General features: G+C 43.9%; 1 protein-coding gene across 1 annotated transcript in view; it reads right to left on the bottom strand.

The window, feature by feature from the left end:
- The window catches only part of arel1 (apoptosis resistant E3 ubiquitin protein ligase 1), a 104,707-nt gene that overhangs the window by 39,485 nt on the left and 49,111 nt on the right, over positions 1–16,111 (bottom strand). The window contains exons 11-14 of the mRNA XM_067991996.1: positions 4,016–4,093; positions 2,906–3,047; positions 1,763–1,884; positions 1,328–1,403 (exon numbers count right to left, since the gene is read on the bottom strand). Of these exons, the coding sequence (XP_067848097.1) occupies positions 1,328–1,403; positions 1,763–1,884; positions 2,906–3,047; positions 4,016–4,093 (418 nt within the window). The remainder of the gene's footprint in view (positions 1–1,327; positions 1,404–1,762; positions 1,885–2,905; positions 3,048–4,015; positions 4,094–16,111) is intronic.

Here is a 16,111-nt window from a genome sequence, read left to right as displayed (position 1 = left end):
AAAATGTGAAGTCATCCACTTTGGGAGGAAAAATAAAAAAGCAAAATATTATTTGAATGGAGAAATACTACAAAATGTTGTGGTACAGAGGGATCTGGGTGAACTCGTACATGAAACACAAAGTCAACATACAGGTGCAGCAGGTAATCCGGAACGCAAATGGAATATTGGCCTTTATTTCTAGGGGGATGGAGTATAAAAGCAGTGAAGTCATGCTACAACTGTACAGGGTGCTGGTGAGACCACACCTGGAGTACTGCGTACAGTTCTGGCGCCCTTATTTAAGAAAGGATGTACTTTGCATTGGAGGCAGTTCAGAGAAGGTTCACTAGGTTGATTCCGGGTATGGAAGGGTTGTCTTATGAGGTTGAGCAGGTTGGGTCTATACTGATTGGAGTTTAGAAGAATGAGAGGGGATCTTATTAAACATACAACATCCCGAGGGGACGCGATAGAGTAGATGCTGAGAGGATGTTACCTCTCGTAGGGGAATCTAAATCTAGGGGGCATAATCTCAGAATAAGGGGTCGCCCGTTTAAGACAGAAATGAGGAGGAATTTCTTCTCTCAGAGGGTCGCGAATCTTTGGAATTCTTTACCCCAAAAAGCTGTGGAGGCTGAGTCATTGAATACATTCAAGGCTGAGTTAGACAAATTTTTGATCAGCAAGGGAGTCAAAGGATATGGGGAAAGGGCGGGAAAGTGGAGTTGAGGTAAAAGTCAGATCAGCCATGACCTCATTAAATGGCGGAGCAGGCTCGAGGGGCCGATTGGCCTGCTTCTGTTCCTATCTCTTATGGTCTTATGGCCACAGGGAGGGAATAATAATGAGTCAGCTGGGCCACTCTGAAGCAACTCCTCCCTGATAATTATATAGCAGCATGGTGCAGATCCAGGAGTAGGTCATCTCAAGGCTCTCTCAGCTGGAGATGTTGCATAGAAATCATAGAAAAGTGAAGCGAACAGTAACTAACACACATTAGCACCAATAGAACAGAACTGACATCTCTTTCCCTTAATACTTCTCTTGTTTCTCAGATCGAGACTGTTAATTTGTGCTAATTGGTGATAAATATGAATATAGTTGCAAGCTGCGGGTTTAAATCCTGAGGGAGGTGACTAATAAAAGGCAAAACTTCCAAGGCAACTAGGTTCCATGAAATCCTGCACCCTCCAAAAGGAAACCTTGCAAAACCACAGTCATATCAACTTATCATCACAGCCTACATTTGTCAACCGTGACCAATTAGATTCTACAGCAAGTAGGTTTTGTCCCATTAAAGCAAACACCACTTTTTGGAAAATTTCTACTACTGTTTAGTACTGACCTTCCTCATCCTGGAAAATCACCTCGAAATTCTTGCTCCAATCCGAGACCGAGAAGTTTCGCGTGGCTTTCATGGACTAGTGGCATACAGAAATTTAAAACAGAAATAAAAGACAAACAAGGTTATTAATTAGAATTACTTTCAAACTAAAAAGTTTCTTTATTGAAACACAATTTTTTTTAAACCTGAATTTACATCTTAGATTAGATCCCTAAAGTTACAAAGCTCTCATGTCAAATGAATGCTTTAACTTAAACAGATAAATAGCACACTAACGAAGCACTCCTGAGTAAGGAAAAAACATTAACTTTAATGGACAGTTTCAGGTATTACTATGTTAAGGAGGAATGGTTTTGGACACTACAGTTCTAGTAATAATGTTAATTATCAAGAGTATATACATTGCTAATAACGCAATTAGCACATTAAACCCACCGACTCAAGGAAACTTTGGCGGCTGACTTTTAGTACGATCTTCGTATGCGGTCGTTTCACGTGCATCTGCCGAAGTTCCCGTTGAAAGAAATTCACTTTGTCTTGGAACGTTTCAGAACCGCCTGGAGAGGGGAAGAGAAGAATGAAAATGCTTTTTTATAATATCTGTACAGGATATGGAAGAGACACTGACAATCCACGAGGTCAGATTTATCCTTATTAGTGGGACTGATCTGCACAAAAATCAATCACAAAACAAAGTCAAGGATAAATTGCTGTCAATACCCCCAAGTGGGATACACCACCAAATCATATACCACGGCTCTTTAAATAGACAGGTCGAGCCCCAGTTTAACATCTCATCAAAGCACATCACTTCTGACAATGCAGCACTCGCTCAGTGTTGCCTGGAGTACCAGTTTAGATTATGTGTTCAACTCCTGGAGTTAGGATAAACAGCACAGTGTCACCTTGGTACAATTAAAATGACAGATTACATGGTAGATAATAATTTCCAATGACTGATTTACAATGTGTGGCACAAACATGTCAAGGATCATGGTTGCTGACTGTATTAAAAGTCAGAAGCAACTCTACAGCAGATATTTCATACTAAGTATATTTATACAGGAGGGTAGGAATGGATTGTAGTCACGAAAGACAGCTGGACACAAGGTAACATGAGTAGTAAATGCAGACTGATCGAAATAAGACCAGCCTTTTCTTTTTAACACAAATTTACAATTTTTCTCCTTTCCTTAAATGGGACTCTCGTGCCCATTTACATGCAGTAGTCCTCAGGCCACAGGATAGGCAGTAACATGATCTGGCTACATGAAGATGTGGTAGAGTGATCCAAAATGACTTAGCTGCCAATTTTCCTTCCCTTTTGCACCCTAATAAGTGTCTAGCATGCACTTGGCAGCTCCTCCGAATCCTCTCTTTGCCTGACCTGAAGACATGGGCGATTTGCCGCATGAGGAATCAGGGGACAGAATTCTCATCCAAGTAGTACTTGGCAGAGTTTTGACGCTCTTTAGCTGTCCAGTTCAATTTTCCCTAAAGTTAACAGCAATGTTCTCTTTCTCTCTCTTGACATTTACACACCAGTGAAGTACAGGAGTTGAAGATCTTCATCCTTACCGATGTTTTTATGCAAGAAACGGATAAATGTTGCTGCCATGATGTTTCGCTCCTTGAAGCTGAGTTCTACAGGAGGTTGTATCCCATCATCCACCACTAGTGTCAAGAACTTATGCACTGGGTCTAGACCATGGTAGGAAAACTGAGAAGACAAAGGCATCATTTTATTTTATTTCCCACCAATTTTCTCTCTTCACTTCTCCTCTACTCTTTTGAAGCTAAGAGCATGCTGAGATTCTATTCCAGGTCCTGCTAGCCCTCCAATATCCTACCCAAGCAGCCAATCTTTATTAGTGTGCCTGGATAGTGACAGACTGTTTGATTTGGAGTGGGGGGTGGGGAGAATCACAACTGAACTTGACCTCACTGGGTGCCTACACACTGTAGGCATCCAACAGAAGCTCACTGAACAGCAATGAGGCTGAGTAACCCTGGCTGAGGATACCTAGGCAAGAACCATAAAAGAACCCCACGCTGCTTGTTAAGGGTGCGGTTGAGTTGTTTACTGGACATTGTGCAGCTGGAACATCCTGCGGTTTGGAAATGATTATCTTGACCTTCAAGTGTTTTGCTGTAATGAAGGAACAATGTAACCAGGGCGTGACTACCAGAATGCGTACGTGTACCACTTATGATTGGCTCCTGATAATTGTCGGTTATGCTAATGCTCTCGCTGTAACTGTATAACTATGCAACGCACTGAATGTAACTTTGCTTGCTCTGTTGGACTCGACGGACTCTGGTAGGAGTCACTGCCGGTGCACTAGAGTAAGCCCCGCGGATAATAAATTCTGTTGAACTCTGAAGGTGTATTCGACTCAGTGATTGCTGAACCAGACTGAGGGTAAAAGAATCCAGATCAACATGGCTAATTCTTCCCGTGGATCTGTGGTAAAGGCCAATTGTAAAACCCTCATACCGCCCTCGCTGAGATTAACTAACTCTTAGCGATCAAACCTAGGATAGATCTGGTCAATATACATAAGTAGCACACTACATGGTGCATTTACCCACTGTGCCTGCCCGCTCCCCCCCACCCACCATAATGTGACATTATTAAGCACCGACTGAAAAATCAACCCCCACTGAGTGTGCACAGTCCAGACCCACCTTTGTTCCCGGACATACTCTGAAGGTGAAAAGTCTCCAGGGGATGATTTTCAGGTAAAACTCCTTCACTGAGAATTGCTGGAAAACAAACACACAGAAGTTTACACCAGCTGACAAGTAAACTGCGGTTAATTGTTTAGGGTTTTGTATTTTAAGCATGTTTCAGTGATAGGTAAGGGATGAGAAAGAGATACCACAAACTCCGACATAGTGACTTTCTGCCTCCAGCAGTGTTGCTGGGTTCAGGGGAGTGTAGAGCATGGGAGATGAGGACATGAAATAATTGGCTGCAGCACCCTTGGTTAAAGGAAATGAAAAAAATAATCAATCGGCCAGGGTTCCTGCTCCTGATAGGATCAGGCTCAGCTGCAATGGCCTCAACAGTCAGATAGCAACCTGATACTCACTATAAATGGCCAGATGGCCAGAAGGCAGCTGGCACCTAAGTAAACAGACCCCAATAAAGAGTCTAAATGTGATTGCACTAGAGAGGGTACAGAGGAGATTTACGAGGATGTTGCCAGGACTGGAGAATTTTAGCTATGAGGAAAGATTGGATAGGCTGGGGTTGTTTTGTTTGGAACAGGGGAGGCTGAGAGGGGATTTAATTGAGGTGTATAAACTGCTTTTTTTGATATATATTAATGACTTGGACTTGAATGTATAGGGCACAATTTCCAAATTTGCAGATGACACAAAACTTGGAAGTGTAGTGAATAGTGAAGAAGATAGTGATAGACTTCAAGAGGATATAGACAAGCTGGTGGAATGGGCAGACACGTGGCAGATAAAATTTAACACAGAAAAATGCGAAGTGATTCATTTCGGTAGGAAGAACGAGGAGAGGCAATATAAACTAGAGGGCACAATTCTAAAAGGGGTACAGGAACAGAGATCTGGGGGTATATGTGCACAAATCATTGAAAGTGGCAGGGCAGGTTGAGAAAGTGGTTAAAAAAGCATATGGGATCCTGGGCTTTATAAACAGAGGCATGGAGTACAAAGCAAGGCAGTCATGATGAACCTTTATAAAACACTGGTTCGACCACAACTGGTGTATTGTGTCAAGTTCCGGGCACCGCACTTTAGGAAAGATGTGAAGGCCTTAGAGAGGGTGCAGAAAAGATTTACTAGAATGATTCCAGGGATGAGGGACTTTAGTTACGTGGTTAGACTGGAGAAGCTGGGGTTGTTTTCCTTGGAACAGAGACGGTTGAGAGGATTTGATTGAGGTATTCAAAACTCATGATTTTGAATAGATAGAGAGAAATTGTTCCCATTTGCAGAAGGGTCAAGAACCAGAGGACACAGATTTAAGATGATTGGCAAAAGAACCAAAGGTGACATGAGGAAAAACTTTTTTAAACAGAGAGTGGTTAGGGATCTGGAATGCACTGCTTGAGGGGGTGGTAGAGGTAGATTAAATCGTGGCTTTCAAAAGGGAACTGGATAAGTACTTGAAAGGAAAAAATTTGGATGGCTACGGGGATAGGGTGGAGGAGTGGGACTAGCTGGATTGCTCTTGCATAGAGCCTGCATGGACTCAATGGGCCAAATGGCCTCCTTCCATGCTGTAACCTTTCTATGATTCCATGAAAATTATGAGGGGCCTAGATAGAGTGGATAGGAAGGACCTATTTCCCTTAGCAGAAGAGTCAATAACCAGGGGGCACAGACTTAAAGTAATTGGTAGAACGATTAGAGGAGGGCTGAGATAAAATATTTCACCCAGAGGGCAGTAGGGGCCTCGAACTCACTGCTTGAAAGGGTGGTAGAGGCAGAAACCCTCAATGTATATAAAAGGTGCTTGGATGTGCACTTGAAGTGCTGTAACCTACAAGGCAATGGACCAAGAGCTGGAAAGTGGGATTAGGCTGGATAGCTCTTTTTCAGCCGGCACAGACACAATGAGCCAAACGGCCTGCCTTCTGTGCCGTAAATTTCAATGATTCTATGAATGTCTTCAAGAGAGATGGGGAGAAGACAAAATTGGTAAAAAGAAAGAATTTATAAAAAGGTACCGGTTGCCTCCTTACTTTATCAAGTGGGGAAAATGGTGCCTTACCTGAAGGCAGGTCTAAAATGTACATTTTTCAATTTGGACAAGTTAAAGGCAAGTTAAGGGACATCAAAGAAGACGGACTACCCAACTAGTCTTCCTTGCACCACAGGAGCCTAACCTAGCTTGATGAATTCTAGGAAAACTATACATTAAACATGCACATGAAAATGACAGTTCCATATGTGTTCTCATAGTCCCATAACATATAAAACCCAGGAACTGCATTCATTGTTCTAGATTGTTTGAATCTAAAATATTTAACACCTCAAAATTATATCCTGCAGGCACAGTGCGTGGAGCATACACGTCATTTGAAAAATAAAGACGACCTTATGAAATAGTAAATCTATCATTCCTCATCCTTCACACACTGTGGTTGCATGTCAAAGTACTACAAATTTAGTTGGGGGAATCCTGTGCATGTGAGTCATAACACCAAGGTTTGGATTTTCCACTACCGACCGGTCGTTGTCATGACGTAAATTAGGCAGCTGGTCGTGGAAAATGGATGGGAATTCCATCCCACCAGAACTCTGCCCACTTTGCATCCCAACATAGTATCTGGGTTCTGGAGCCAGCAGTGGTGAAAGCGCTCACCTCAGACAGACCGGAGCTTCCATTTAAATATTAATTTTGGGGTGTGTCCATCCTATACACCATTTCCCGCTGTTCTGGTAAATATAAGGAAAGTCATGGAAGGGACACAGTAATGCTAGATAAGTGCATTCAGCCAATTCTTAATCATTTTGCTTTCCTACCGGCACTTTGGTTCTCAAATCTTTGTGCCAATTATTACAACTCAGTCATCTTTTGTTCCTGCACCATTACTGGCATCAATGGGTTTCCCAATCCTCCTATCTCAGGTGTTTCGAAGAAGAGGACTAATGAAGGGATGTCATGCAGTTCAAGCTGCAGTAGAGATGCTCCGTACCTACTTGCCAGTAACTGTACACTAGCATCTACTGGCAAGTGAACTTAACTTGTTTTAGCAGACGAATTAACCCCATGTGAACTGAATTTAATCTCATGGCAACATCAAAATGCATATTAACCTGAAAACCTCTTCCAGACCAAATAATCAAAAATTGTGAAATGTTAGAATTTTTTTTTATTATTCATTCATGGGATGTGGGCGTCGCTAGCAAGGCCAGCATTTATTGCCCATCCCTAATTGTCCTCGAAGGTGGTGGTGAGCCACCTTCTTCAACCGTTGCAGTCTGTGTGGTGAAGGTACTCCCACAGAGCTGTTAGGTAGGGAATTCTAGGATTTTGACCCAACGACGATGAAGGAATGGCTGAGGACTCCTATTATCAAAAGAAGCTGTAAAGGCAAGCCAAATGTCATGTCTAAGATAGGTGAATGCCTAACAGTACTTTTGGATGCTTCCTCAGAAGTACCTCAATCGCAGAATGTTATGTTTTCAGTGGCACTGCATACGAGGGCAATCAACAGCCAGCGTAACCCAATTGGCCACACCCAGCAACATGTCACCAAGCATATCTGCAGGCCTTGACACATCTACCTGACAATGACTGCATGGAATTGTCTTCACAGGATCCTGGTCAGCAAAGGGCCAGATGCAGAGCTTTACCATTTGCTGCAAGGATACTTGCAGCTACCAGGCAGAATAGAGCTGGCACATCCATTGACAAGCTACTATGAATCAAAACTTGGATCCACCTCCTTGCAAGAATGCTGCAATCTTGACCTATGGGGATGATGTAGTGGAATGGCACAGACGGCAGGCATCAAACAAAGGGTCAGGTACTGGATTGTTCCATTACTCGTCTGCAGACACATGCCTGCACCTTGGGCTTTCTTTCCCTTCATTTCCATTCATATTTTCTTAGTTTCATGCCCCTTCAGTCTTGGGAAAGGCTAATAATGATTTTTGAAGCTCTCTAAAGACGTGCAGATTTTTGAAGCTCTCTAAAGACGTGCAGATTTTTGTCCCTCCGACTACGTCACTCCACTTTAAATGCCTCCACACCGTCAAATTTCACTAACACACAAATTTTCCACCCTCAAACTTACACCTATCCTAGTTTGCATCTGAAACTATTCTAATGAGCTAACCTCATAGAATTGGGTGCAAACAGCACACTTCCATTTGAGTCTGTGTAAAGCCCACCAGTAGCCATTCAGGTCTAAACCACTCAGGAACACCACCACCTGCACGTTCCCCTCCAAGTCACATACCACTCTGACTTGGAAGTATATCGCCATTCCTTCATCGTCGTTGGGTCAAAATCCTAGAATTCCCTACCTAACAGCTCTGTGGGAGTACCTTCACCACACAGACTGCAACGGTTGAAGAAGGTGGCTCACCACCACCTTCGAGGACAATTAGGGATGGGCAATAAATGCTGGCCTTGCTAGCGACGCCCACATCCCATGAATGAATAATAAAAAAAAATTCTAACATTTCACAATTTTTGATTATTTGGTCTGGAAGAGGTTTTCAGGTTAATATGCATTTTGATGTTGCCATGAGATTAAATTCAGTTCACATGGGGTTAATTCCTAGGATTCCCCAAGTTATTTAGGATGTTGATTGAGACCCTTAGCTGGGGTACCAGAGGGAGTAGTAGACAGAATAGTGTTTTGCACATGCCAGATTAGTTTGAGATATGGAAACTGTCCACAACCTGAGAATTGTCATCCTTGTTTTCAAATCCCTCCATGGCCTCGCCCCTCCCTAGCTCTGCAACGTTCTCCCAGCCTTACAACCATCCGTGATCTCTGCGCTCCTCTGGCCTCGTGCGCATCCCCGATTTTCATTGCTCCACCATTGGCAGCTGTGCCTTCAGCTGCCTGGGCCCTAGCTCTGGAATTCCTGCCCTAACCCTCCTTGCCTCTCTATTTCGTTAAGACGCTCCTTAAAATTTACCTCTTTGGCTAAGCTTTTGGTCACCTGTCCTAATATCTCCTTGTGTGGCTCGGTGTCAAATTTTGTTTGATAACGCTCCTGTGGAGCATCTTGGGACATTTTACTATGTTAAAGGGGCTATATAAATGCAAGTTATTGTTGTTGAGATATTCGCACGCAGAATGTTGGAATAGATTCCAATCAGTGACCACAGCGGGAGTCCTAAAGCAGTTGCCATAGTCCCTTGCACCAAGGGGAAAGTGGTAGTTTTTAATGACAGCTTGACAAGCCGATCCTCGATACAGAGAGCTGGGGAAGGGGCAAAGAGTAGGCTTTTGGCTTTATCTCTCTCTGTGGAAAAAGAGCAGTTTGCAGGAAGTCTGTGTCTGGTCAGTCAGACTTAGAGGCCTCACCTTCTAAATTAGTGCCAGTCAGTCAGCAGCAGTGACTTGTAAAATGAGGTAGGCCCATATCAAGGGTAAAGTCTGAAATTTATTATCTTTGATGTTACGAAGAGCAATAGGAAATAGGCGAAACTTGCTGTGATAACGGTGTTCTGTTCATTCATATAGTTCAAGTAAAATGAACCAGATTATTGCTTTGCAATTGTGCTTTGTCTCACTAGAATACTGATCAGTCCAGCTTCCAGAAGAAAGGAAAAATGCACCTTTGCGCATACAAAGGTCACCCTATCAGGACGCACATTTCAAGTCCTGGAGTGGAGCCTAAACTCACGGCCTACTGACTCAGAAGTGAGAGTACTACCAGTTGAGCCAAGTGACATTACTGATTGTGTGAACATCTTCAATTTATCTTGATTTAGGCATTGATTTAGTACCCAGATGTTTAAAATATGGTACAGTTCCCAGTCTTTCAGGTCTACAAGATACCTAGATTCAAACATATTCAACTCTTCCCATCGCCCTGATGTTAGTAGTTCATCTATCCAGCAGAAGACAAAATGGTCTCATGGTGGCCCAATCTAATCACATTGTGGAATTGACAGGGTAGCGCTCTCCGATAGTCTGCAGCGATGCTTCCCTATATGGCTACAAACTCCTGAAGATGGCCCTCTACCCGAGTCCCAGGTGGGAGGGAAAATGTGGCAAGTCATTGATGCGAGGCCTGAGGCAGCATAGACAAATGGAAGGGTTCTTGCTAGAAGTCTCTAGCTGGTATATAGCTCAAAAGCATGCTTCTAGGGTATGACACCAGGAACTTTCAAACAGCCCCATAAAAAGGTTGAACTGAGCCAGCGTTGATGTAGCCTGTAAATTGAGTGTGGGTGAATGGGGTTCTTAAAAGAGCTTCTGCTTTCCATAACACGTATGTTCTGCTATTTTTTTTTTTTTAAAAGATTCCAAAAGTTTCTCTATCTGTGCCCCAAAAATACCTTTCCTGTCAAAGGGTAGCGGTAATAGTGCTGCTAGTTCTCTCATTAAAGCAACATTAAATGCGGCTATGCAACGCCTTGGATCCTGTTGCTGAGTGGAGGCTACAGGACGCTGCTTCTTGCTGCAGTGCAGCAGCATGAACTTGATCTTCAATCAGGGGCAGCAACTGACCTTCGAAAATATCCAGATCCATTTTAGCAATTGTGGCCATTCATGGAGCAAATCCTACACACTGGACCTACTTGGATTCTTGGTCTCCTTCTCCTGCATGGCAGATTTTCTAAAGCAGAAAGCACCATCAACATCCTGGGGGTCACCATTGACCAGAAACTTAACGGGACAAGCCATATAAATACTGTGGCTACAAGAGCAGGTCAGAGGCTGGGTATTCTGCGGCGAGTGACTCACCTCCTGACTCCCCAAAGCCTTTCCACCATCTACAAGCCACAAGTCAGGAGTGTGATGGAATACTCTCCACTTGCCTGGATGAGTGCAGCTCCAACAACACTCAAGAAGCTTGACACCATCCAGGTCAAAGCAGACCGCTTGATTGGCACCCCATCCACCACCTTAAACATTCACTCCCTCCACCACCGGCGCACCGTGGCTGCAGTTTATACCATCTACAAGATGCACTGCAGCAATTTGCCAAGGCTTCTTCGACTGCACCTCCCAAAACCGCGACCTCTACCACCTGGAAGGACAAGGGCAGCAGGCGCATGGGAACAGATCCAACTGCACGTTTCCCTCCAAGTCACCCACCATTCTGACGTGGAAATATATCGTTGTTCCTTCATCGTTGCTGGGTCAAAATCCTGGAACTCACTACCTAACAGCACTGTGGAAGAATCTTCACCACATTGACTGAGGCGGTTCAAGAAGGCGGCTCACTACCACCTTCTCAAGGGTAATTAGGGATGGGCAATAAATGCTGGCCTTGCCAGCGACGCCCACATCCCACGAATGAATTAAAAAAAAAACTACCAGGTCATCCATCAGCCTTCTCTTTTGTAGAGAAAAGAGCCCTAGCCTGTTCAGCTTTTCCTGATAAGGATATGCTCTCAGTTCTGGTATCATCTTAGTGCAAAAAAGATTCACATTCTCCAATGTCTCTATATCCTTTTTATAATATGGAGACCAAAACTGTGTAGAGTACTCCAAGTGTGGTCTAACCAAGGTTACATGCCAGGTTAAGGGATAATTCTATCGCTCTAGAAATGAACCCCACTGCTTGGTTTGTTTTTTTTAAATGGTATTATTAACCTGTGTCAGTACATTTAGTGATTTGTGTTTCTGTGCCTCTAGATCCCTTTGCTCCTCTACCGCATTTAGACTCTTATTGTCCAAGCAGTATATCACATGAAAGGGCGGGGGCGGGAGTCCTGAGAGGTGAACGCAGTGCAAGTCTAAGGCAAGTCATGACTGCACAGCTCGCACCTGTGATATGCTCCTCCTGCACAATGTGGTAAGTCATGGACACTACCGTGTCCCTGGCAACCATGTGTGCAGGAAGTGTGTCCAGCTGCAGCTACTGGCTAACCGTATTTCGGAGCTGGAGCTTTGGGTGGATTCACTGTGATGCTGAGATTATCGTGGATAGCACGTTCAGTGAGGTGGTCACACCACAGGTAATGATTACGCAGGCAGAAAGGAAATGGGTGACCGCCAGGCAAAGTAAAAGGACTAGGCAGGTAGAGCAGGAGTCCCCTGGGGCCATCTCCCTCTGAAACAGATATACCACTTTGGATACTGTTGGGGGAGATGACTTATCAGGGGCACCACAGGTGGCTCTGCTGCACAGGAGGGGAGGAATAAGAGTGCCAGGGCTATAGTGATAGGGGATTCAACTGTAAGGGGAACAGATGGGCGTTTCTGCGGCCGCAAACGTGACTCCAGGATGGTGTGTTGCCTCCCTGGTGCTAGGGTCAAGGATGTCATGGAGCGGCTGCAGGGCATTCTCGAGGGGGGGGGGGGGGGGATAAGGAGTGGTGAACAGCCAGTAGTCGTGGTCCATATCGGTGCCAACGACATAGGTAAAAAAAGGGATGAGGTCCTGCAAGGTGAATTTAAGGAGTTCGGAGATAAATTAAAAAGCAGGACCTCAAAGGTAGTGATCTCAGGATTACTACCAGTACCACGTGCTAGTGAGTATAGGAACAGGAGAATAGACCAGATGAATGCGTGGCTGCAGGGATGGTGTAGGAGGGAGGGATTTAGATTCCTGGGACATTGGGACCGGTTCTGGGGAAGGTGGGACCTGTACAAGCGGGACAGGTTACACCCGAGCAGAACCAGGACCGATGTCTTCGCGGGGGTGTTTGCTATTGCTGTTGGGGAAGGTTTAAACGAGAGTGGCAGGGGGATGGGAACCTGAGCAGGGAGACAGAGGAGGGGGAAACAAGGATAGAAACAAAAGACAGAAAGGGAAGAAGCAATAGTGGAAGGCAGAGAAAACAAGGGCGAAAAACAAATAGGGCCGTGGTGCAAAATAAAACTAAGATGACTAGCAATCTTAAAAAGACAAGTCTAAAGGCATTGTGTCTTAATGCGCGGAGAATTCGCAATAAGCTAGCTGAATTAACAGCGCAGATAGATATTAACGGTTATGATATAGTTGCGATTACAGAGGCATGGCTGCAGGGTGACCAAGGATGTGAACTGAACATCCAGGGGTATTCAATATTTAGAAAGGAAAGGGAAAGGAAGTGGGGTAGCGTTGTTAGTAAAGGAGGAAATCAATGCAATAGTGAGGAAGGATATTGGCTCGGAAAATCACCATGTGGAATCTGTAAGGATTGAGCTAAAACAGAAAGGGGCAGAAAACATTGGTGGGGGTTGTCTATAGGCCCCCAAACAGTAGTGGAGATGCAGGGGAGGGCATTAAACAGGAAATTAGAGACGCATGCAAGAAGGGTACAACTATAATCACGGGTGACTTTAATCTACATATACATTGGTCAAACCAAATTAGCAATAATACTGTGGGGAGGAATTCCTGGATTGTGTCCGTGATGGTTTTCTAGACCAATACGTTGAGGAACCAACAAGAGAACAGGCGATCCTAGACTGGGTATTGTGCAATGAGAAAGGATTAATTAACAACCTTGTTGTGCGGGGTCCCTTAGGGAAGAGCGACCATAACATGATAGAATTCCTCATTAAGATGGAGAGTGAAGTAGTTGAATCCGAAACTAGGGTCCTGAATCTAAATAAAGGAAATTACGTAAGTATGAGTTGCGAGTTGGCTATGATAGATTGGGGAACTTTACTAAAAGGGATGACGGAGGATAGGCAATGGCTAATATTTAAAGAATGTGTGCAGGAGTTACAACAATTATTCATTCCTATCTGGCGCAAAAATAAAACAGGAAAGGTGGCTCAACTGTGGCTTACAAAAGAAATTAGGGATCGTGTTAGATCCAAAGAGGAGGCGTATAAAATTGCCAGAAAAAGCGGCAAGCCTGAGGATTGGGAGCAGTTCAGAATTCAGCAAAGTAGGACAAAGAGATTGATTAAGAGGGGGAAAAATAGAGTATGAGAGTAAACTAGCAGGGAACATAAAAACTGACTGTAAAATCTTCTATAAATATGTCAAGAGAAAAAGATTAGTGAAGACAAATGTAGGTCCCTTACAATCAGAAATAGGGGAAATTATAATGGGGAACAAAGAAATGGCAGAACAATTAAACACATACTTTGGTTCTGTCTTCACAAAGGAGGACATAAATAACCTCCCAGAAATGTTAGGGAACCAAGGGTCTAGTGAGAGGAAGGAACTGAAGGAAACCAGTATTAGTTAAAAAAAGTGCTAGGGAAATTAATGGGGCTAAAGGCTGACAAATCCCCAGGGCCTGATAATCTACATCCCAGAGTACTAGAAGAAGTGGCCCTGGAAATAGTGGATGCATTGGTGATCATCTTCCAAAATTCTATAGACTCTGGAACAGTTCCTACAGATTGGAGGGTGGCAAATGTAACCCCACTAATTAAAAAAGGAGGGAGAGAAAACAGGGAATTACAGACCAGTTAGCCTAACATCAGTAGTGGGGAAAATGCTAGAGTCTATTATAAAAGATGCAATAACAGAACACATGGAGGGCATTAACGGGATTAGACAAAGTCAGCATGGGTTTATGAAAGGGAAATCATGCTTTACAAATCTACTGGAGTTTTTTTGAGGATGTAACTAATAGAATAGATAGGGGAGAACCAGTGGATGTGGTGTATTTGGATTTTCAGAAGGCTTTTGATAAGGTCCCACACAAGAGGTTAGTGTGCAAAATTAAAGCACATAGGATTGGGGGGGAATATACTGGCATGGATTGAGAATTGGTTGACAGACAAAAAACAGACAGTAGGAATAAATGGGATCTTTTTCCGATTGGCAGGCAGTGACTAGTGGGGTACCGCAGGGATCAGTGCTTGCGCCCCAGCTATTCACAATATATATCAATGATTTGGATGAGGGAACTAAATGTAACATTTCCAAGTTTGCAGACGACACAAAGCCAGGTGGGATGTGAGCTGTGAGGAGGGTGCAAAGACGCTCCAATGTGATTTAGACAAGTTGGGTGAGTGGGCAAGAACATGACAGATGCAGTATAACGTGGATAAATGTGAAGTTATCCACTTTGGTTGTAAAAACAGAAAGGCAGATTATTATCTGAATGGTGATAGATTAGGAAAAGGGGAGGTGCAACGAGACCTGGGTGTCCTTGTACACCAGTCGCTGAAAGCGAGCATTCAGGTGCAGCAAACAGTTAAGAAGGCAAATGGTATGTTGGCCCTCATTGCAAGTGGATTTGAGTACAAGAGCAGGGATGTCTTACTGCAGTTATACAGGGCCTTGGTGAGACCACATCTGGAGTATTGTGTGCAGTTTTGGTCTCCTTATCAGAGGAAGGGCGTCCTTGCCATGGAAGGAGTGCAACGAAGGTTTACCAGACTGATTCCTGGGATGGCAGGACTGACGTATGAGGAGAGATTGGGTCGACTAGGCCTATATTCACTAGACTTTAGAAGAATGAGGTGATCATCGAAACACATAAAATTCTAACAGGACTAGACAGACTAGATGCAGGGAGGATGTTCCTGATGGCTGGGGACTCCAGAACCAGGGGTCACAGTCTCAGGATACGGGGTATGCCATTTAGAACAGAGATGAGGAGAAATTTCTTCACTCAGAGGGTGGTGAACCTGTGGAATTCTCTACCACAAAAGGCAGTGGAGGCCAAGTCATTAGATGTATTCAAGAAGGAGATAGATATATTTCTTAATGCTGAAGGGATCAAGGGATATGGGGAAAAAGCAGGAACAGGGTACTGAGTTAGACGATCAGCCATGATCATTTTGAATGGCGGAGCATGCCTGAAGGGCTGAATGGCCTACTCTTGCTCCTATTTTCTATGACCTCCTAATTCTTCCTACCAAAATGCACCACCTCACACGTATCAATATTGAAACTCATTTGCCAATTACATGCCCATTCTGTAAGTTTATTAACGTCTTCTTGTACTTTGTCACATTCTTCCTTTGTACTAACTATATCCCCCAATTTGGTGTCACCCACAAATTTTGATATTGTACTTCCAAATCCCAAGTCCAAATAGTTAACATAAATTGTGAACAACAGTGGTCCTAGCACTGATCCCTGTGGAACACCACTTCTACCTTTTGCCAATATGAGTAGCTACCCTTAACCCCTACTCTCTGTTTTCTGTTTTGTAGCCAGCTTGTTCTCCATTCAGCACCTGTCCCTTGACTCCACATG

This window comes from Heptranchias perlo, chromosome 10 (assembly GCF_035084215.1).
Source record: "Heptranchias perlo isolate sHepPer1 chromosome 10, sHepPer1.hap1, whole genome shotgun sequence".
Lineage (NCBI taxonomy): Eukaryota > Metazoa > Chordata > Chondrichthyes > Hexanchiformes > Hexanchidae > Heptranchias > Heptranchias perlo.
The sequence above is the reverse complement of the archived record's forward strand: the minus strand, read 5'-3'. Positions and strand labels throughout refer to the sequence as shown.